The 24,283-nt window shown below is 36.7% G+C and overlaps 1 protein-coding gene across 1 annotated transcript; it reads right to left on the bottom strand.

Annotated features, from left to right (window-relative positions):
- Nucleotides 1-1,290: 1,290 nt before the first annotated feature.
- On the bottom strand, nt 1,291-13,083 carry LOC105220000 (hexokinase-2). The gene is made up of 7 exons (XM_011196369.3): nt 13,065-13,083; nt 11,176-11,373; nt 4,761-4,914; nt 2,892-3,549; nt 2,672-2,827; nt 2,322-2,607; nt 1,291-1,535 (listed from the first exon to the last, which is right to left on the bottom strand). Exons 2-7 carry the CDS (start codon nt 11,266-11,268, stop codon nt 1,449-1,451), a joined length of 1,434 nt encoding a protein of 477 aa, XP_011194671.1. The 5' UTR covers nt 11,269-11,373; nt 13,065-13,083; the 3' UTR covers nt 1,291-1,448.
- Nucleotides 13,084-24,283: the final 11,200 nt, after the last annotated feature.

Raw genomic sequence — 24,283 nt, forward strand, 5'->3', positions numbered from 1 at the left:
CGCTGAAAAAGCTTTTTCTTGTTGTTGTTCTTGCCATGCAAAAAATTATATGTTGTTGGAAACCTTGAGCTATTCCTAAGCGAACGAAGTTAGTTTGGTGAGAATAGCAGGACATAGGACGGAGTTAGTTTAAATTTATAGAATTTGATGGAACACTGTTTATAATGTTGGTAAAAAAAGGGCACGAAATATTGCATGGGCAATTTAAAGATAACTGGGCGGAAACCTGTGATAACTCATAAAGAATGCAGAAGATTAGTAGGAACTGTCATATCCCACAATTAGTCCTGTTAATATTGCAGCAGCACCGAATCAGCATAATGCATGAACAGTCAATGATGCTACACTGCTCAGGACATTAAAAAAAGTTAACAAAAATACCTGACGTTTGGCAAAAATTTATTAATATTTCCGAAAATATAAAAGCGATATGCCAGTCATTTGGTTCCAGAGCTTGTTTAGCAAACGCTTTATGCAATTACCACGTGAAAATAAGAAGTATACAGGAGATTTGCTACTAATTTAGGGACCCTCAATCATCCGGATATATCAGAATTCATATCCGGACTTTCCAACTATTGACTACATTTTACAGCAGGACAATGCTCCATTTCATAAAGGATCGTATTAACAAAACTTTTAAGTGAAACAAATCAAGTTGACCTCCGCAAGGCCCCGACCTAAACTTTATTGAAAATATTTGGGGTTTCGTTAAATATCAGGGGACAATTGATATAATAAACGAAAACGCCGAAATTACCGACATTTGGTCTAAATTAACAGTTAACTTAGCGTACGATTGTGTTGAATCAATTCGGATCATAAAGAGGGCTGTTATTGATGCCAAAGGCGATGCAATCAATTATGACTTTATCGCCTTAGAATAGTAACTTAGACTAAATATTAAAATTAAAAAAATTATCAAGTTGTCAAGAGTTCAAGTTGTGTGCAAATAATTTTGACTACTGCGAGTCATCAGTTCATTTGCTTACAATCTCCGCCATATTTCTGGCTATTCTTGCCAAACTGACGTCATTCTCTTAGATCAAGGTTTACAACATCATAGCATATTGTTACCCTGCAAACACAACAACAACAAGCAAAAGCTTTTTCTGTGAAATTTGTAAAAAACGTTCGATGTGTAAATAATTTTAACTATCTCTGTATGTTATATAATATTACTTACTTTGAATTTAATAATTACAGTGATATAGAGAGAATGGACGAGATTAACCCAGTGCGTAATCATAACTGGTCAACCTTTTTTCATTTGATTTAAAAAACTATAAGTTCAATTCAATTCGTTAAATATTTAAGATTTTAAACATTTACAACAATTTTACATTGAATTTCTTTCAATCAGCAATTTCATTTTGCAGTTAAGTATAACAATATTAACTAAATATATACATTTATACAAATCCAGTATGTGTCCAATGCGAACGAAGCTAATACCGCTTGCGCAATTTATCTGCAATCGCTGCTACAAGAGCCGCACCTTTTCCACTTCCGTCCTCAGCTAACATATAATTGATCTAAAATATTAAACAAAGTACAAAAATTAACAAGTAAGGTTGGGGTAATTAAAGTCAACCGGAAGTGTGAAAATTCTTGTATAACGTGCATTGGAGCTGGGGGAATTATTGTTCCAATTTTACAAAAATTAACAAGTAAGGTTGGGGTAACTAAGTTCGGGTGTAACCAAACATTTTATACTCTCGCAGTTTACAATGCTTAAAGGAAAAGAAATATCTTGAGATGTTAAGGAAACTTTAGATTATAAAATACGGCATAACATCAACCAAAGCTCCATTCTTAAATTAGCAGACCACGTCCAGCACGCTGTGAAGAAAATATATAGCGCCGTAGCTGAGAGTGTATACGAAGACCGTGAAGAGTCGATTCGGCGCCGTTCGGAGCAATTAAGACTGACGTATGGAACGAATTGACGCATTTTACGTCGACATCTTAAATTGAAAGCTTACAAAATACTCAGCGAAAAATGGACCAACTGAGACGTTGCCGCGGACAACATTTGTAAGAGTTAATCTTTAAAAAATAAATGCCTAAGAATGTTATTTCACATGATACTAAACATTCCACCTATTTGAATTTTCTGTGTTTTTTCTTAAAAAAAAGTAGGAAAAAAGAACCTTGAAATGGGTCACTCTTTACATATAACAATATTCCTAACACGTTTAGCTTTATGTGTTAAAAACAACTGTTCAGTATATATTACGAGAGTATAAAAAAAACCTACATATATTGGAGCTCATAATTTGATACACATATTCGTAGTTTGTAGTTGCTCTTAGACTCACATTTTTATCGGGCGTCCAGAGTTTGGTATAGTCGTCGAGCCAATGTCGTATTCGTGGATGAAGTTTGTATACGGAACCATCAATTGCTATTGTGATATCCCGCTCATCGTTCATGCGGTTTAGCAGCATCGATGTATTTATGGACAGTAATTGTGCTGCACGCAATGAAATCACACCACAAACATACCGTATCACGTAACAATCATCCGTTGTGTAGTCAGCACTACTTACAAAGTGTTCCTTCAAAACGTTATGCGTGCGTTCAAAACAATTGTGGATTGTATCTCTGTGTTGTTGCGCAATTAGTTAAATCAATAATTTAGCAAAATTTTTTGCGTATTTTCACTTACTCCTCAATTAATGATATGATATTTGTGTTGAAAGTCCAAGGTTTTGGAAAATTCTCTTGTGGCAAGTGCACCATGAAAAGCCCAGCATCATAGAGGCCCTTTAGTATAACACGACAAAGCTCGCCCAAATATTTACCGCCAATATATTTTTCAAAACTGAAATTGCGCAAACACACATACATATATACATTATTCTCAATATCAATTGTCAGCTACAAACGTGAAAGAATTTCTCAAGAGCGATCCTTCGTCAACAGCACGATCGTAATCCGTACGTATGAAATCCAAAACACCATTGTCGCCAAACGCACCCCACTCAACGTCGATAACCACATAATTTTCACCCTCGTGTCGTTTCTCTTCCCAATGCTTGACACGATCGGCATATTCCATGTAACAGCCGTTGGTGCCGGTGCCGACCACAATGCCGATGCGAGTTTGATGATTTAGTAATGCGCCGTGCATCAGCGTGCCGGTTGTATCATTCAATATGGCAATCACTTCGACATTATGGCAACCGCAGCTTGCCAATGATTCACGCAGCTTTTCCACCACGTCCTCCCCCACAATGGATGGACAATTGAAGGACTTAGTCCACGTTACCAGCACCGCCGAGTTAAGCGAATGTTGATGCATTGGAAATGAGAAGGTGAATCCCAAAGGATATATGAAATCAGTACGCAGTTCGTTATCACTAATGAAGTCTTTAACACATTGCGCTAAATAGTCGAAGAGACGTGTGCCACAACCTATACGCAAATCATTCGGCAGTGGGTAATGCTTAACCAACTCGTTACAGACTTTTCCTTGGCATAATTCTACAAGCAACACGCGTAAATTTGTGCCACCCAAGTCCATAGCAAGGTATGAACCATTTTCTACACAAGCATTAAAAGTAAATTATATCATTTGGCTGAGACACATTTGAGGAGCAACGAAGAATGAAAATTGCGAAAAAGTAGTAAAAAGAAGTCAGTAAACTACAGTTAGATGTTTCGGTATGTTTTTCAATGGATCAATTGAAAATTTTAATAACTATGCCTCTAGTTTAATCAAAATTTAATATCCTTCTGTTTGATCAAACCTCTTCGCACCATTTATCGAGCAGTTTTGAGGACAATTTGGTGAAAAGAATTCGTTCAGATTTAAATGAGAGTAGGTCAGCGCCCACATACCGTTATTATATACTGCAACTAGACTTTGAACGAGTCTATTAATTACAATACTATACATTAGTTTAATGATATCCGTATGATTCTTTCATTGCAGTTGATCCACTTCAGAGATATAGTGGTCATCGCAAAACGCTTTTTTTGGGAGGGGTTCCTGGAGATCTGCTGGAGTAGCTTCAAAACTGTTATTTTTACAAATAAAAAATTATGCAATACTCTTCAAAGTTACCAAAATATGTGTACAAAATCTTAGAAGTTTTCCCAGGAAAAATGTTTGAAAAACTTAATTAGTTAGGGCTCCTAACTAGTTGTAACTCTTAATATAAAGGGGTTTTCAAAAGGGACGCTACAAAAGATAGCGACAGCAAACGGCGCCATATTTTTCGCGTTCTTTTGACATTCCTCTTCAGTCAGGTTTGCCATTTCATCATGAAAAGATATATGATCTAACAACGAGTCGAAATTATTAAAAATTACTACCGCAACTTTAAGAGCGCTACGTCAATTTATGGTCGTCATAATCGTTCTGTCTGACCGCTCAGTGATAACCGAATACTCTTGGACCGAACTGGATGATATCGACTTGGACAATATGTGGCTCCAACAGTAAGGCGTCTCAAGCCACACAGCGAATATCACAATCGATTTATTGAAAACCAAGTTTGGTGAAAGTGTTATCTCACGAAATTTTGTTGGGGTTAGCGTCTGGACTTCTCCAAGCGTGCCCGTGGTGGCTATGCAAAAAAAAAATCGAATAATGGCATCGAATGTACTTTCATAGGAATAAAGAATTTTTTTGATATCCAAAACCGTGTTTGTTTTATTTAAAAAAAATCCTCTCATTGAAAACCCCTTTCTAACTAATTGAAAAAGTCGTTTATTCCACTATCTCCACATATATATGTATATATACTAACCTGTTCCATCAAGTAATTCTGGTATGTAAGTATTTTCCATTTGTAGTGATGATGGTTTCTCATTTAATGCTAGTTCCATTTCATTTCTAAACACACTTTTTATACGTTCTATCGTGGCGTCACTCAACACCAAACCTTGTAGTAGTTCACGTACCTGGAAATTCAGTTAAAATATTAAGCTCTTTCGATAAACATTATTTAAATCTAAATTATTTAAATAAGAATGTTAAGTTCTCTTTAGAACCGTACATATTTTTCACGCAGGATAACTTGACCAATATATTCGGTATTAGTCCAATACCATAACGAATATTGATATGGTATATTGGGCCGATTTAACTTACTTCGGCCACCAAACTGTAGTTAGCCATGATTATACATTAAGGTCTACCGGAAGTGAGAAAATTCTTATATAAGGTATATTGGTATTGTTCCAATTTTATACATCATTATCAGGAAAATATGGCCTATGCATTTCAGTAAGATGTCTCGAAAATGTATTAATCATTTCAGAAAAAAGTACCTCTGGCACTGATGTCTTCCTTCCCTCTCGGGCATTTTTACTTTATTTTTTTACGGGATTTTGTGGGATGCGATTTTCGCTCATCTGTTATATCACCCCTCATGATGCTAAGGCACACGTCTACCAAATTTTTTAATATACCTCGTCTCGTTCTCCTGAGTTATACTTTAATATACCTCGATATCTAACTCGTTTAGTTTTAGTTGTTACAAACCACCATCAGCTGAACAAAACTTATATTTTTTGCGTAACATGTGAAGAGTATAAAAAATCTAGTGAATAGCATTTTGGGTCATTATTAATTGTCCTCTGACATTTGATGAAATCCTAAATATAGTCCATAAAATTTCGGTCGGCGCTCTGCGGAGACCAAGTTGATTTGTAGTACATCCGACTTGATATTGCTTATTACTACAGCAACCTTTAGAGAGTTGGCGATCCTGTCTGATAGTATAATGGCGATACTTTTCGATTAGACTGGTCTAAATACCTGACCACAGCGGAATCACATGAAATTATATGGCTGATGAGCTTGCAGGTTGAGGAACGGCAGTCTCACTATTAGCAGCAAGACAACATATCGGAGCACAGTTACTACTGCATAATTTTGCCTCGGCTGAGTTCGGCAAACGCTGGTCAGTTACTAGCACTTGCACAGTCGCCAGATTCTTCTGTCCGAATCGCAGGATGTCTATCTATGGAATGTCCCGCCTTTGCGAGTTCAAATAAAATTTCAATTCGAACGGGCTTGATAGTCATAAAAATTATTTGCATCCTACAAAAGGCTCTACAGTTCCCGCATCCGTCGCAGGTAAATTTTTTTTAAGTACAGACGTCAAATTAAAAATGACAATACAGTAATCCCCGCTTAAATGCCACTGCTAAAGACTAAAGACTGCTAAAGAAGCGAAGTTATAGCGTTTTTCTTCTCGCTTCGCTACACTGGTTAAAATTGTACTTTAAACGCATTTATCTCGAAATCATGTTTTCCCGAAAAAGTCGTTGCGGTGACTTGGACTGCCGAAAGAGTTTTTAACCGATTTTAGTTTTTTTTTTTTTGAAATTGTTCGTAATTTATTTGACGTGTCCATGAACGATTTCATTTTTTCAATTAAATTTTCATATCAAAATTTTTCATTTCATATTCAATACATTTCATTAGATGAAAAAGTAAAATAATTTGTTTCTCATTTCAATGAATGAGCATGTTCCCATACTAACAAAATTTGTTTGATTTTATGCTTTCAATTGAGCTAATAGAAGGGAATCGTAGTCACGGCAAGCCTTTTTGAAAATAAAAACGCGTTTTGCGTAAAACGTCATATAAACTTTGACTTTATTATTAGTATTTTTTATGTTCCTTCTTTCAGAAGCCGGATCAGAGCTGGACGGAATCCAGTGAGGAAACCCTAAAATTGCTGATGGATACTCACTTCCCGGGCAGCTCAGAGAGTTTCACCGCAGAGTATACATTAGATACTGAAATTGAGCCAGATCCAAATATTGCCGACTTAATATCAGAAGACAAGATAAGATGGGCAGGTAATAGTTTCAAGCCTTTTAAATCACCGGGTCCTGACGGCATATTCCTGGCTCAACTACAAAAAATCGCTAAGCTACGTAACGGGTTGGTTAGTAACCATTCTCGAAGGGACTCTCCGATTGAACTTTATTCCTTCACTATGGCATGAAAAGTGAAGGTAATATACATACCTAAAGCGGGCAAAAGCTCTCACAGCAGTCCAAAGGACTTTAGACCAATCAGTCTTTCCTCATTTCTTCTGAAAACGTTGGACAGACTAATAGAAATTAACATAAGAAGCAGACTTCCTCCAGAAAGTTTAGCAGTTTCGCAACATGCGTTCTCCAAAGCAAAATCCACGGAAACAGCTTTAAACTCTGTGGTAACAGAGATTGAAAGGGCTCTGGAAGTAAAGGAATACGCTCTCATAACTTTCTTGGATATAGAAAGAGCTTTTAACAACATGCAGTCTAAGGCCATTATCAGCGCGCTTAAAGATCTGCATGTGTCGGAATCACTCACGAAGCTATCCCCCCTTCTATGGATCTTAACAATGAATAGTATGTTGTTACATCTAGAGAAAGGGGGAGTACATGTTGTGGCCTACGTTGATGATGTGGTGGTTTCAATGAGAGGAAAATTCCCAAGTATCCTCGCGGACCTTATGCAAACAAGGTTAAATGAGTTAAATCGATGGACCAAATCCTGTGGATTAAGCCTAAACGCAAGTAAAACTGAGACAGTGCTGTTTACTAGGAAACATAAGATTCCAGAGTTCACACCACCTTCAATAAATGACACATCACTAACAATAAGTGAGAAAGCAAGCTATCTGGGACTAATTTTAGACAGGAAGCTATCATGAAACAAAACTTAGAAGCCAGGGTAAAAAAGGCGGCTTTGGCCTTATACACCTGTAAAAGGATGGTCGGACCAAAATGGGGACTAACACCCCGCGTACCGCATTGGCTCTACACAGCTGTGGTAAGGCCGATTATGACATATGGTATATTGGTCTGGTGGCCAATAATCAACAAGAAGTACGCAGTAAAGAGCATGGGAAGTCTACAAAGAGAGGCATGTATATGTATCAGTGGAGCTCTCAGAACAACGCCGAGCCAGGCATTAGATGTTATTCTGTACCTACTGCCTATAGACATATTTTGTAAGCAGCAGGCTGCGAAATCGGCACTTAGACTGAGAGAATCCTCACTACTGCAAAACTGCAATAGGGGACATTCTAGTATACTCGGCAAGTTCCCATTTCTACCAAATAGGACGGATTATCGCAATCCCATAGAAATGAATCTAAAATCTGAACTACATATATCATTCCCCTCTAGAGAGCAGTGGGATATGGGAAAAGTGGATAAAGATTCAGTGATAAGTATCTACACGGGCGGGTCAAAACTAGACAAACGAGTTGGAGGTGGGGTATTCTCAGAAAAGCTAGATACCAGAATCGCCTTCCGGCTACCGGATCATTGCAGTGTGTTCCAAGCAGAAATCACTGCAATTAAAGAAAAACTTCTCGTTCTGTCAAAAAGAGTGTTAGCCACCAGGCAAATATTCATATTCTCGGATAGTCAAGCGGCTTTAAAATCATTAAAGTCTCATAGAATATCTTCTAAGATAGCGAAAGAATGCTTGGATTTATTATTGACAATGACGTCATATTTCACGATATACCTGCAATGGGTCCCAGGACATAGCGACATCCCTGAGAACTGTCTGGCAGATGAGCTAGCCAGATTGGGCACCACACTGCAGTTGGAGGCCGATAAAGACCTGCAAATACTTAATCGATAAACATGCAGTAGATACGGCTGAGTCACAATGGAAACAAGTAACGACTTGCTCCGTAAGCAGACAAACGTGGCAAGAGTGGAATAACAGCCGTACTTGTCGCTTATTGAAATTTAAGAGGAATGAAACAAGAACCCTTGTAGGGGTGTTAACGAGGCACTGTCTGATTGGGAGACACGCCAGCAGACTGGGGCTACCTTTCAATGATTACACACACCTTCTCTGTGGATGCAAGGCTCTGTATAGGAAAAGAATCACAACTATTGAACGCGGTTTTCTCGAGGATGTGGGCGAAGTTGCTCATGTCAAGTTGGGTGAGCTTCTTCACTTTATCAGGGCCACAGGGTGGTTCAATGAGGACTCGATAGTATGAGGGATCTCAGTCCCAGTGGTATCACAATGGGCCTCCCAAAGGCCCAGGTGCGTCGTTAGACAGCCACTTAACCTAACCTAACCTATGTTCTTGAGCTGATTTTACAGATTAGATATAGTACTACGCCAGACGTATACCAAGTATTCAAATACATTGTTCTAATATATTATTTATGAAACCTAAGCCTTATTTATAAACCTAACCCAAACAAGTTCTACATAATATTGAGATTCGATTACGTTCGAATCAAGTACCAATTAAGGAAATTGGTCAAGGCAAAATTGATACGTTGGATTTTTGACTAAATTGAAATTTTATTATAGCGAAAATGAAAAAACCCTGTTCATTATTATTGGATAAAATGTTGCACTTAAAATGCACCATTTCACAAAGTCATGGACCAATGGACCAAAACGGTAAACGTACTTACCATTGAAAATTGGGTTTAGATAAGCGCTACAACGACAACGGAAACAGACTTCTAACAACACGTCAACTACAAATTCAGTACATTTAAAACAAAAATTAGTTACCAAATTGCTATGCAACCTGCGATTCGAGTACAACCGATTTCGCTTGATATTAGCGTGAGTAATCACGATAGTGATCTATTTATCAGCCATAACAAACTGCTACTAAAATTAATAGATTCAACAGGGATTCGCAAATGGATACACGATACAACGATCTTATTTTTGTATCCATGGAACGAAACCAAATTTGTGTGTGCCATAAACACTATACACATTCTCAGCCACTGGCTGGCAGTTTCAACTTTATCGAAGGAAAACTGTAAGGTATGGTGTATTTTCTCTTTGCCGCGTGCTCAAACCATAATGAGTCGAGCAATCACAAAACTATCTGATAAGCATTTTTAATAACTTTATCGAATTTTTCTAACGCCATATATCGGGTGATCCAAGTAGAGGTACTTTTCCAATAGTTCAACTTTATTACGAAAATTCGTGTGTAAATAATGTGTTTCGCGCGTTTCGCTCAACTTATGGTCAACATAATCGGCCTACTGACCGTGCTATACGCAACACTAGCACCCATCTTGAGACCCAGCATTAATTATTGGAATATATATAACAGAATAGACCACGCCCAGCACGCAGTGAAAAAAATATAGCAGCCGTAGCTGAGAGTGTGCACATAGTACGACTTGGCATTTTACTTAAATTGAAAGCATATAAAATACAGCTTGTGCAAGAACTGAAGCCGCTCAAACTTCCCAAGTGACATCGCTTCGCAATATGGGATCTTGAAAAGATCCAAGAAGATCTCTGGCTCAATCTATACTACTATTATAAAGAGGAATGATTTGTATGTATGTTTGTATTGAATAAACTCGAAAACTACTGTGACAGAGAGTCGAGTGACGAGGGCTCGCAGCTGCTTGCTGAACAAAATTTCAAAGCCTGCCAAGTACGCGCTTGAGTCGAGTACGGAGCGTGTACAGCGGCTTCATAATCGGAGAGAAAGACAACAAACTCAGAAGACTAGACTACGTAATCAAGTTTTGGCTCATTGCAAATAAAATATAATTTCATTTTCGAATTTTCCTCATTTTATTTTTTTTAAATGAACCCACGCAAGAAACATCAAAATACATACATGTGTATGGGAGAGTGTGTATAAGTGTATAAAAACTTATGACTTTTGAAATGTTTGTTTAAGCCCGTGCGAAGCCGGAGTGGTCTGCTAGTGGTTATATAAACAAGCATTTGGGACGAATATCATCCTGAAGAGATTCAGGAGAATTTGTGTTTTTTGTGCTTTTTTCTTAAAATAAAAGTAGAGACCCTCGAAATGGATCACCCTTTATAAAGTAACTACAAGGAACTTATACGCATTAAACACGAGATACCGGTTACTAAAAGCAGCTGTTGAGAAAATAATTAATATGTATATAATCAACTGAAATGTAATCTAGTATGTACTGTAATTATCATTCAGCAATTATTAAAATATTTTAAATGTAATAAATAAGCACTACTTTTACAGATGTTTCTATACTTTTATGTATTCCTCACTTAACACGTGTTTAAAAATGGTAAACTATAACGCGTATGTATTACATTGGATTTATATATGCCAATATGTCATAAACCAAACAAATTATTTGTTAATATATTTCGAAGAAATTATAATTGTGTATCCTTTTTTCGTCTCAATGTTCATTACTTACCTGGCGACATTTCTGCTCGTCGCTTAGCTGTAAAGGCGTCAATGTATAACTGCCTCCGTTTAATGGCAAGACTTTTGGTTTCCTCTGCGACATTTCCTTTTGAATCTGGCGACTGAATTGCTGGGGTTTGGAATTTATTAGATTTATAATTCACAAAGACACGCAAGTAAAAACACAAGTCAAGTTTTTATGGCGCTTCTAATCAAGTATTCGAAAAAACGAGTTCAATACCATATTTGAAATAAACTACAATAATAAATATATCAATTACGCAGGCACTACTGTTGTTTTGAAATCTGCATTAATGTCTGTATGTACTTAGCCTGCTTAGTTATGTCTATACTTTTGTGTATGATTTTGCGAATTGTCCAGATTCGAGATTGGTACGTTACGCGCGATGACAGGTTTAGTTTTAAATGTGACTAACTCTAAGATCAGCTCAAGCATACTATAAATTATAGTCTAGAATTCTTAAATTTCTATAATAACCAGACAACATACATACATCCATATGTATGGGCTGTATGTATTAGAAATAATGATCTGATTTACTAATGCTGATAGTGAACAGTGGGAACCAATCGCCACGAACTTATTACATAGATTATGCGGTAAACACTTGAATATGCAACGCTTTTAGTGCTGTTATAAAATATTTGTAAAATAAACAAACAAATTGGTTAGAAATAGTATTGCTGAAACATGAGTATTCGCATTACTTATTTTAGTTTTAGTAGCATAAAAAAATGGTTGAACTCCAGCGCGCGGTTACTTAGTACATACTTCAGAGGAGTGCGGTGTTTCTCTCATATATATATTCCTCATAGTTCTTAGATGGCACATAAGGCTTCAATAAACAAATTATAATTAATATTATTTAATGTTAGGCATTTAATTTCTCTATCCGAATAACCACTCCTCTGTGCTGCTGCTTCGACTTCCCGTCTCCAGGTATTGGCTGGTCGCCCGCGTCTTCGGCTTCCAATTTAGCACTGTTCCACTAATGTCGTCATGAGGTATCCGCAAAATGTTCTTTGACACCATTTACGACGTTGAATTTCGATATGGACCGCTGTTTGGTTACGATAACGTTGGGCGAATATATCCGCATAATCTTTCGAAGACATCGAATCAGAAGGTATTGCAGCGTTTGTAAAACATTCGCAAGTTATATAACACAACAGATTTCACTCTTGAATCGAATATTTTTAGCTACTATTGTATTTATATATGTGTCGATCTCCAGACTTTATTCAAAATGCCGCATGTACCGCGTTTTTTGGAATTTGGATTTTTAGTTACAATACTGCCTAAATAGAAACACTCCACGACTTCTCCGAGACTCTTTAGAAGTTCCGCCCGTCAGGTCACGTCCGTTTGAATGTAATTCTTTAAACGCGTTTATTTCAAAACTAAATTTTTCAAGTCGTTGGGCACGATTTCTCAAATTTTGCACACATTTATGAAATGACATTGGTTAGTTAATGAATGAAGGATTTTCTTTAATTTGTATTATATTACAACTATTATTATTTTTTAACCAATATTTGATGAAAATTTGATCAAAAATTTTTTCGTTAAAATTCAGTCAAAAATACAATTTTTAATATTTTCTTTTTTCCTTCGTTCAACTAGATTTATGTATGTATTTTTGATTTTTTTTGAATTTCGCTGAACTAAAAATGGGTTATTTTGTCCGCGGCAAGCGCTTTTTTTTGGATGTCAAGGTGATGAGTTGCCAACGGCTGAGTTTCCGTTTTCGTCGGATTTTTTAAATAAAAATTTCACAAAATACTGTTTAAATATTTAACTTTGATATGTTTAATTGTTTAAATGTTAAATATGTTTGCATATATAAAAAATTACAATACATTTGTTTTCGATCTTACATCTAAAAACAGAATCAGATTATATGGAATAGAGTTTCAGTTAATACTAAATCAAGAAAACAACGGGGGCCTAAGGCGCGTATCATTCGAAAAAATTATAGTCGGCGACTAGACTAGTTCCGCTTCACACTGGAGCACATACATATGCATACTAATACATGAATGTGCAGTATATAAAGGTATATGGACGCAAATATAATCTGTACAATGCGGTCACGTGATTGTGGGAGCTATTTAACTATCACAATTACATTGAGGCTCAGTATGTAATGTGCTGGTATGCATTGTTTTATCAAATGCGGTTTCTTTCATTTGATACAGCTGCCACCTTGCAAATATAGCACTATTAACAATTCACAAAATATAGTACACAATTGTTGTGGCTTCTTAATATAGTAGAGCTTAAGTCATGGTTAATTGAATACCATTAGGGAGGTTCATATTTTACACCACGAAAGAGCAGCCGTAAGTCAACTCGTCAAGACATCCTCTTGAATATATATATATGTACATATTTCTCGAAGATTAAACAACTTTTAACAATTGAGTTTCGTATTGACAGCGATGATGAACCCATTACAAATTGATTATGTGACAATAAAGTTATTAGTGATAGAGAAGAGAAAGATAACTTCGCCAATTAGATTAGCTCTTGGTTAGAGGAAGATAATTCTGTAGATTGCGGATATTTTCGAGACAAAAATCGGTTTAAATGAACCAAACATAGGACCTTATCGGAAAAGGTTGCGATAAAACTGACTTTGGAACTAAACACTGGATACAAGGCATATTAATACCAATGAATAAAAAAATAGCGGGAAAATAAACCCGTCAAGTAGCATACACTTACTATAATGTCAATTTGTTGGAAATGAGAGCGTAGAATAATTGAGAAAAAAATATATTTAGGGTCACAATAACACTGATCACACACTTTAGATTTACTAATGATAAAATATCGGCTTCATTTGTAGAAGAAAAATCGTATATCTATGCCTCTTGATGGCCAGCTGAGCAACCGGTTTCAACTATTTTTGCTACCAAGCTACATTATAAACAACACTATACGTTCACTTAATTTGGACAAGATATCTCACATGTTAACCGATTTATAAGCCCACCTTCTTCTTCTTCTTGACTGGCGTAGACACCGCTTACGCGGTTATAGCCGAGTCCACAACAGCGCGCCACGCATCTCTCCTTTTGGTAGTTTGGCGCCAATTGGTAATACCAAGCGAAGACAGCTCCTTCTCCACCTGGTCCTTCCATCGGAGTGGAGGTCTCCCTCTTCCTCGGCTTCCACCAGCGGGTACTGCATCGAAAACTTTCAGAGCTGCGGCACTTTCGTCTATTCGAACAACATGACCTAGCCAGCGTAGCCGCTGTCTTTTTATTCGCTGGACTATGCCTATGTCGTCGAACAACACATACAGGTATACGAAATTATCTACAACTTCAAAGTTATACAGTGACGTGGGAGCCAAGACGCGAATGCGCCGACTGTTTGTTTGATACAGGAGAACCACTAGACCCCTTCGCTTCGACTCCTTATCCAGGCGGGAAAAAAGCAGAACTTACGACGCGGGTGTTGTTTCCAATGATATCGATATCATCGGCGTACGCCAGTAGCTGTACAATCTTATAAAAAATTGAACCTTCTATGTATAGCTCTGCGGCTCAAACAATTTTTTTCAGCATCAGGTTAAAGAAGTCACACGATAGCGAGTCACCTTGTCTGAAACCTCGTTTGGTATCAAACGGCTCGGAGAGGTCCTTCCCGATCCTGACGGAGCTTTTGGTGTTGCTCAACGTCAGCTTACATAGCCGTATTAGTTTTGCGGGGATACCAAATTCAGACATCGCGGCATAAAGGCAGCTCCTTTTCGTGCTGTCGAAAGCAGCTTTGACATCGACAAAAAGGTGGTGATTTGGCGCATGGTGAATATCTGGTCCATGGTGGACTTTCCAGGTCTGAAGCCACACTGATAAGTTCCAATCAGTTTGTTGACGGTGGGCTTAAGTCTTTCACACAGTACGCTCGATAAAACCTTATAGGCGATATTTAGGAGGCTTATCGCACGGTAATTGGCGCAAATTGTGGGGTCTCCCTTTTTGTGTATTGGGCAGAGTACACTGAGATTCCAATCGTCAGGCATGCTTTCTTCCGACCATATTCTGCAAAGAAACTGATGCAAGCACCTTATCAGCTCTTCGCTGCCGTATTTGAATTGCTCGGCCGGTAATCCATTGGCCCCCGCCGCCTTATTGTTCTTCAAGCGGGTAATTGCTATTCGAATTTCTTCACGGTCGGGCAATGGAACATCTGTTCCATCGTCGTCGATTGGGGAATCGGGTTCGCCATCTCCTGGCGTTGTACTTTCACTGCCATTCAGCAGGCTGGAGAAGTGTTCCCTCCACAAACACAGTATACTCTGGTCATCAACAACTAGATCACCTCTGGGGGTCCTACAGCAGTGTGCTCCGGTCTTGAAACCCTCAGTTAGTCGCCGGATCTTTTCGTAAAATTTTCGAGCATTACCCCTGTCGGCCAGCTTGTCAAGCTCTTCATACTCACGCATTTCGGCCTCTTTCTTTTTTTGTCTGCAGATGCGTCTCTCTTCCCTCTTCAGGTCTTGGTATCCTTCCCATCCCGCTCGTGTTGCGGTCGATCGCAACATTGCGAGGTAGGCAGTCTGTTTTCTCTCCACTGCGAGACGACAATCCTCATCATACCAGCTGTTTTTTTCGACTTTTCCGAAAGCCAATGGTTTCGGTTGCAGCTGTACGTAAGGAGTTTGATATGCCATCCCACAGTTCCCTTATACCGTGAAGTTGATGGGTGTTCTCAGAGAGCAGGAGTGCAAGTCGAGTAGAAAATCGTTGGGCTGTCGGTTGTGATTGCAGGTTCTCGATGTCGAACCTTCCTTGTGTTTGTTGACGTGTGCGCTTTTCTACACAGAGGCGGGTTCGTATCATAGCTGCTACAAGATAGTGGTCCGAGTCGATGTTGGGCCCACGAAGCGTACGCATATCAAAAACACTGGAGACATATCGTCCATCTATCACAACTTGATCGATCTGGATGCGAGTGATTTGATCCGGGGACAGCAAAGTAGCTTGATGGATTTTCTTATGATGGAATCTAGTACTACAGACGACCATATTTCAGCCCCCGGCGAAGTCAATCAGCCTCAGACCGTTTGGCGATGTTTCGTCATGGAGACTGAATTTTCGGACTGTTGTGCGCGTTGAAATCGCCAAGCACGATTTTGACATCGTGGCGGGAGCAACGCTCATAGGTACGTTCTAGGCGCTCATATAAGGTACCTTTGATCACTTCGTCCTTCTCTTCCGTCGGGGCGTGGGCGCAAATCAGCGATATGTTGAAGAACCTCGCTTTGATGCGGATTGTGGCTAGACGTTCATCCACAGGGGTGAATGCCAGGACTCGGCGACGGAGTCTCTCTCCCACCACGAATTCCACACCGAATTTGCTCTCCTTTATATGGCCGCTGTAGTAGATGTCACAAGGACCCACATTCTTTCGTCCTTGTCCCGTCCATCGCATTTCTTGGATTGCGGTGATGTCAGCCTTTACTCTTACGAGGACATCAACCAGCTGGGCAGAGGCACCTTCCCAATTAAGGGTTCAGACATTCCATGTGCATGCCCTTAAATCATAGTCCTTTGTACGTTTGCTGTGGTCGTCATCAAAATGGGGTGTCTCATCCGAGGCTGTTGCTTCTTATTCATTGCTTATTAGTTTCTATGTGGTGGGTCCCAAACCCTACGCACAACCGCATAAGCGGGATTCGCCTTCTCACTTCAACTCACTTCCAGACGGATGTCTGTTGGCGACCCAGAGGATACTTGGTCTAAGACCGGAAGTCGTGAGCTGCTTGAGCCACATGCAAAAGAATCGTTCCTGGCCACTCCCAAGTGAATGGCAGTCAGAAACTTTCCTCACTTACGTGAACTTCTACATATGACTCCAGCCCACCGTATTTATGAAAAACCTAGAATTATGTATATGGGCGCTAGGGGAAGTTATGACCGGATTTTAACCATTTTTGGTACAGAGAAACACAATTCGAAGAAAAAGATTTCCTCTAAATTACATTAAAATATCCGATATCCGGAGTCTAGTCAAAGCAAGTTATAGTCTGATTTCGTAAAATTTACGCAATTCAAATACAGTTTTTGTATAAAATTTTATTCCGCTATCTTCATTGATTTTTGAAGTATGTGTTATAAATGGAATCCAAAATTGAGTTATATGGGTTGTAGGAGTGGTACTGAACCGATCCATCGGCAATATCACGATGTAGGAATCGGTCGTGTAGTTTCTGAGATATGATTTTTGAACCATACGTAGGCGATACCACGCCCATTGAAATATTTACTTATACACAACGGCGGTAGTGAATAGTAAACAAGTCTATGCACAGCCATACCATATATATTTGTCTCTTTTGTATTATTTATTTATTAAGAAATCACAAAAGCACATTATGCTAGATTTAAATTAAAATTATAGCAACAAGGTTTACAAATAATTATTATATGTATGTCTGTGTTATGAGTAAGCTCTGTTCACAAATTCAAATTATGCTACATATATAAATATATATATATATGTACGCACATACATACACACATGTTATAGATGAATCTTAAATGCAAAACAAATATATATATTTTTATATATATAATAATAGTATCATATGATTTGTATTATATTAAATTGATATGGTATTTAATTATTTTTATACGAAATCCGTTTCGTATACTTATGGATTTGTATTATTAAAACAGTCGTTAAATAAGCATTTATTTATTTACTGTTCGGGTATGAATGTTTACCTGTTAGTTACAAACAAATTTTATATACGCGGCAAGATCTTTAAAGCATGCAAATGCCAGCCATCAGTGAAATCAAAAATGTAATTCAAATCTCACATAAGTATGTTTGTTTTCTGTAGTTTTTATAGTAAACAACTTTACTATCAAGCCAGGTTATCGCTACATATTAACAGCGTCATATGCTGTTCGATTAACAAATTTGCTGTTTGTTAAATTTATTTCCCAAATACCAATATGCAATAGATAGCGTATAAATACCTGAATCGAAAGGGTTCACTACTGCAGCTAGTCGCATAATGGCTTCAATAACTAACCGTTAAATCTTGTTCCGTTAACCGAGTTGATAGTTTTTAAATGAAATGCACGTGTTTCGCCAAATCAAAATGATTCAATTAGAGCCTGCTCCTTTTCGCCATACCATATGCAAATATACTTTGTTCCTGAAGATATAAATTCAATAATTTAGATTTGTACGCAGTAGGATTATGTGGATTAATATCAGAAACGACTAATAAAGTGGTAATGACTTGTTCATCGATTAATAGCCTTTCGAGCATTAATAGCCTTTTCGCACAGTTGAATATTCCATCAACGATCAGCTCTTATACATTTCATGTTCATAAGAAGTTGTTAAGTTTCATCAGCTGATTGCTATTTTAGCAATAAACACAACCAAATTTACAGCGTGGACAACCACCTGCAGCGCTGCATTCCAGTTTCAACTCGATTTGAATTCGATTAAAAAGTAATGTAGTAAAATTAGATTCTTCTTTTGTATGGTAAATCGATCCAAATCAGCGCTTTAATCGAGCAAAGACCGGTTAATTGCTCAATTAACTACTTGGCGAAAAGGGTATAAGCAAGCAATAAAGAAAAATTTGTTAGTTTTTATAAAGAAAATGTTTGTTTCCTCGCTTATTGATACATTTTGGAGGAAAAAGCAAGCTTTATAATAATACAGGGTAAACCGTAACGGCTAATCGTAACTGTTGATTGTTGTGAATGTTATTCTATGTGTCAGTTAAGGCGATTAGTGAGAAAATAAATTGAAAAATTTTCTACCGGTAAACGAGAGGCTACTACTTATGAAGAGAGAGAGGCTACTACTTGTAAAATTGTGATATTAACACATTAGGATATTCAAAGTGAAACACTTATTTAAAATAATTGCAAGTCCCAAAAAAAATAAAAAATAAAAAAATTAGTACACAATCGCATTTCTAATAAATGCTATTAGTGGGTTTCTGGGAATATAAAAAAGTAAACGTGCTGTAGTTCTCCTAACTAAAGAAACACTGCTAAAATCTAGGTACATTGATCCATCAAAGCCTCAGACGTAATCATTTTCCTTAACAACAGTGCTGTTTAAAAACAAACCGTAATCCGAAGAGCTACGACCAATTTCATCAAATTTTTCGTTTTTAATGTATTTTTTATTTTTTGTCAGATTCTCAAAGTCAACTAAGATGACTCGAAAAAGCAAAACTGCATTAAACAATTACAGAATGTTTAACTTTTCGTTTTTCGGAAAGAGCTGAGTTTGTTATATTTCATTTAAGTAATTAATAGAAGTAATCGTAATCGCGTAAGGGCGAAAATGGGGAACGAAGTAGTAGCGGGGATAAACTGTCCGGAGTTAGGTGAAAGGCATCCTTTCAAACTCCCGCATCACTGCAGCATATTTCAAGCGGAGGTGTTTGCAATTATCATTATCCTTAAACGCACCACCAGGTTACTGTAAATTAAACATATGTATACGTAGACAGTCAGGCGGCAAACAAGGCAGTATCCTCTTTCTGCATATCGGCCAAAAGCGTTTTGTGTGTATTCACTTCTACCGGGTAACAGGCCACGAGGGTAAAGAGGTAGTGGACTAGATTACCAAGAGAGGCGTAAAACTGTCAACTGAAAACTTTACCGATAAACCCATGCACTGCCTATATGATGATCTAGTCAGAAACTTGGTAAGAAAGTTCAAAGCACGTTGGAAGGTTCTACCGAGTTGTAGAACCGTAAAAGTATAGCTCAAAAGTACACGATATTCCCACTAGCGTTCGTTAGAAAGAAATGTAGGATGTATGTGTCGGCATACTCACTGGTCAGAGACTGATGGTGGCGCACGCCTACAAGTTGCGTCTTTCAGTTCGAGAAGACTGCAGGAAATGTCAAGGGCAAGGCAATGTGTTCAGTATTTGGGTGCTTCACAGTACGATAATCTGGAAGAGATATAGTTAGTGAAGCCACATCATCTTTTGAAATTCGCGTCAAGCGCAGGCATCCTAAAGGATGACTACTCAATGTACTAAATGTCATTTGTCAATGTGTGACTTTCTGGCCTACCAGACTAACCTAACATACCTATTTTTTCAATTGCAGAATCCGTTAAAGAAAACTTTACAACGGGTCATTCGAAACTCCCTCTGTGCTCGTTTCAGAGATCCAAAAGAACTTAAAATAATGCTCGAGGTGTGATCCTTCGTAAGGAAATGCAATGTTAAAAAGTAGTATTAAATGCATGAGGCTTGCAGATTTGTGGCTTAATCGCAAATGAATCTTTTAACTTTGGTTAATCCGATTTTTTACTAGGAAGTGTGGATACAGTGTTTGGAACAAGTGTACTATAATGTATGTATGCGTGTCTGTGAACATGGTCTGCTACTTCTATGGCGTGTTGTCGTATACAATAAGTGTTATAATTATAATAGTTGTACGTAAAAGTGTGAGCTGCTTTGTTATTATGTTATATTGTCTTCACTGATATTACGTAAATATTTCATGTTAATGCAACGTGCCTATTGTTTCGTTAATCCTTATATACTTGTGCATTTTGTATTTATATTTTTTATTTTTATATTTATTCAATACTTATTTGTTTACAAATTTCTGCATTATTTCATTACTTCATACATACACATATTTTTTGTCTACGCATTTTATGTATATCCAAAAAAATAAGTATTTTCTTATATTATTTTTACTTTATGCATGTGCTTGCTTGTTGTTCGTTTAATATATTTTCTGAAGCATCTACCATAAATATATAGTATTCATCTCTAAATTGTTATAATTTTTACTTGCTTGTTCTTAGTTTAAGCATAAGCTTATCTTACAAATGTTTTGCGTTTCACTTCACTGCAATGCTGTTGGCTTTCGTATTATATATTTTTTTATATTTTATATTTATAGCATATATATAGTTTCAGTATTTTCAATGTTTAAGTTTATATTTTTAAGCTTAAGCATTAGTTAAATGGAAACACAAGCAGTGACATTACATTTCATACATAATAAGGTGCTGAATAACTAACTAAATAGTGTGAAAAAGCATTAGTGGTGCCTTATTATTTAAATACTTCCACCGTACGTCGCTCCGAAAGCGTTGACATATGTGATGTTTATTATTGAATATTGGAATTTTATTGCTTGGCTTATTTACATACAGTATACTCTCGAAAAGTAAATTCTCAGAAAGTAAATAATCGCGGAAAAGTTAATCACCTTTAAGATTACACATGCACCTCGAAAAAGTAAATTTTTTAATTTACTTTTCAGAGAGTGTGATAAAAAATTCGAAACGAAGCAAGCAGCGTTTTTTACGATGTTGCAAAAACACTTACTCTCTTGTTTATCGCGTCTTTTTAGTAAATAAACTCTCCTACTTGATCCACTGGTTTAAAAATGAAAACAATGCAAATCAGGTGTCAGACTTTTTGAATTGTCGTACAAAAATGGTCAGAAAATATATTGCAAAAGAAAAAAAAACAAAAGAATATTCAAGATTTTTTCTCTTCATAGTAAATACATATGCATGTATGTAAATGTAAATATGTTTTTCATGTAAATCCATATGTTTTATTGAAGCAAATAAATTTATGAATTCTTTAAGTTTAAAAATGCATTTAATATTATAAAAACAGATAATTATGTATATATTTGGAAAAGTAAATTATTCGAAAAAGTAAATTACCCAAAATACCAATCGATTTACTGTTTGAGAGTATACTGTACATGTTAAAAAACGAAAATTTTGCTTACAACAGCACATTAAACTCAAATTTACTATTTCTGAACACATTCCCTACACAACTTATGCAACTAGTTAGAATTTTCAAAAAATCATTTTTTTTAATTTCATTTTCGAAATGTACATTATTCAAGTAAACACCCTGAAAATTTCACGACGGTTATTTTTAAAGTTACACCCATTGGAAGTCAGCGCAGTAACTAGTAGGCCGATATGGCGCCTTGTTTTTCGGAAAACTTTTGAAAGTCGCTGACCATGATTTCCCAGAAATGGCGGAACCGTTTTGCGACTCAAAGTTTCAAACAGGCTTCTGAAATGTATTTTCTAGTGCTTAATCGCAGCTTGCAGCCGTCATTTTGAATTTTCAAAAAACCGACACCGGATTCGTAATCAGCTACTATGAAAAACCCCGAGTAGCGAGTTTCAAGCGAATCCGATGACGTTTTAAAAACGATATCCGTCATATTGGTTTTCTGGGGTTATGTCAAAACCCTGATCTGATGGGGTTAAATGTTAGGACATGGTTTTTTTTGTGTGCCTGTTTTATTAGTCACAACTATCAAAATTTTTATCGAACTTTTTCAATATAAACCAAATTTATCAGTGCACAATAATTCTCTATTTAACTATTGCAAAATCGAAAAAAAGTTTTAATAAAGGCTCCAATATCAAAGTGTCTTTTTAGTAAAATTTATTGCAGTTTTTTTAAATTAACTGTACGAAAGTTAAACTTAAACTGCAATTTTTTTCACGGCTTGAGTTGTAAGCGATAACACCGAATTGCAGAACTGCAATGCTGGTTACTTGTACTTAATTTACGAAGCAGTTTGACAAAACAAATAAAAAAGAATTCGTTGGTTCAAAATTTAAATTAATTAAGTAGTTTTTATTAAAGAAAGAAGATAAAATCGAAAGGCGGCATTTATGAGACTATTATACCCTATCTGCTTAGGATGACACGTGCATTTTGCTAAAACTTTGCTATTAGTCGACTTGAATTGGTTTCTTGCTTAAGGTGTATTAAGTAAGCAGGCATTTTTAGAAATTATCAACAGATTCATACCCTTAGTCAGAAAAACGTCTATAATGCTCGTTTCACGTGTAGTTGGAAGAGATACCGATATTGCTATGGGTAGAAGCACAGTATCAACAATTATTAATATTTTGTGTCATAAGTAGATAAAGCTTCAAATGTCAGTAGTGGATTCCAGAAAATCAAAACATTAATTTTGTGCAACAAATTGGAATACCAGCAGTGATAGTATGCATTACTGTAACTCATACAGCGCTGGTAAAATCCATTGTGAATGAACAATTTTTTTTACAGAAAAGGGCTTTTCAGCATATGCATATGCTTTGATTGTACAAGAGCATACTTATTGTGTTTCTAAACTTCTGTTAACTTTCTGACCCAAAACTGCGAGAAACTTGAATACTCTCAACAGCCGCGAAAATTCCACAAATCATGATTTGCTGATGTTCGAAAAAACAAACGGAACGATTTACAGAACATGTCAAACGATTTGAATACGAATAATGTGAAAATATTGCCCAATATCAAGAGAGATAAGATAAATAATAGGTTAGGTTAGGGCCGGCATAGACCAGTTATGGGCCTTAGCGACCATTAAGTAAATGTGTTTTGTTTAGCTCAACACTGAGCGTATTATTATGAGCTTTGTGGCGTACATGAAAATATAAAACAGCAATAAAAATAGCAACTATGTTACTTACAAATTTCTGTATAATTCAGCATTATTATGAGCTTTGTGGCGTACATGAAAATATAAAACAGCAATAAAAATAGCAACTATGTTACTTACAAATTTCTGTATAATTCAGCATTCAGCAAATAAATAGTTTTTACTACCACATCATTAATAGTTATTGTTAGTAATTTCATATTTGTTTTTTTTTTTTGGCATACATACATAAGTACACATGTATATCGATAAATGTCATATTAGCAACAAGTTTGCGACAGGTGACGCGGCAAAAGGGAGAATATAACAGAAATTTTTAAAAATAAAATATTCGGTTGTTTTTTTTTAATAAATGCTTTTTACTGTTGCCAGCAGAAATGCAAATTAAAATGTGCTGTGGTTGCGCTGTTCTCCTACTCGTGATGACGTCACAACAAACAAAAAATTATACTATACGACAAAAACACCTTTTTTTGGGTATAATAATATTTAATATTTCCGGCAGCGTGAGACATAAGTACATAATTAAAAAATTGCATTCTCCGATTTTCAAAGTTAGCCTGCAAAATCGAAAAAATTGGTTACAAATTTCGAAAGAAGGCTTGGTGTATAAAATTTTTCGTTCAAGC

The sequence above is a fragment of the Zeugodacus cucurbitae genome, chromosome X (genome assembly GCF_028554725.1).
Source record: "Zeugodacus cucurbitae isolate PBARC_wt_2022May chromosome X, idZeuCucr1.2, whole genome shotgun sequence".
NCBI classification, from domain to species: domain Eukaryota; kingdom Metazoa; phylum Arthropoda; class Insecta; order Diptera; family Tephritidae; genus Zeugodacus; species Zeugodacus cucurbitae.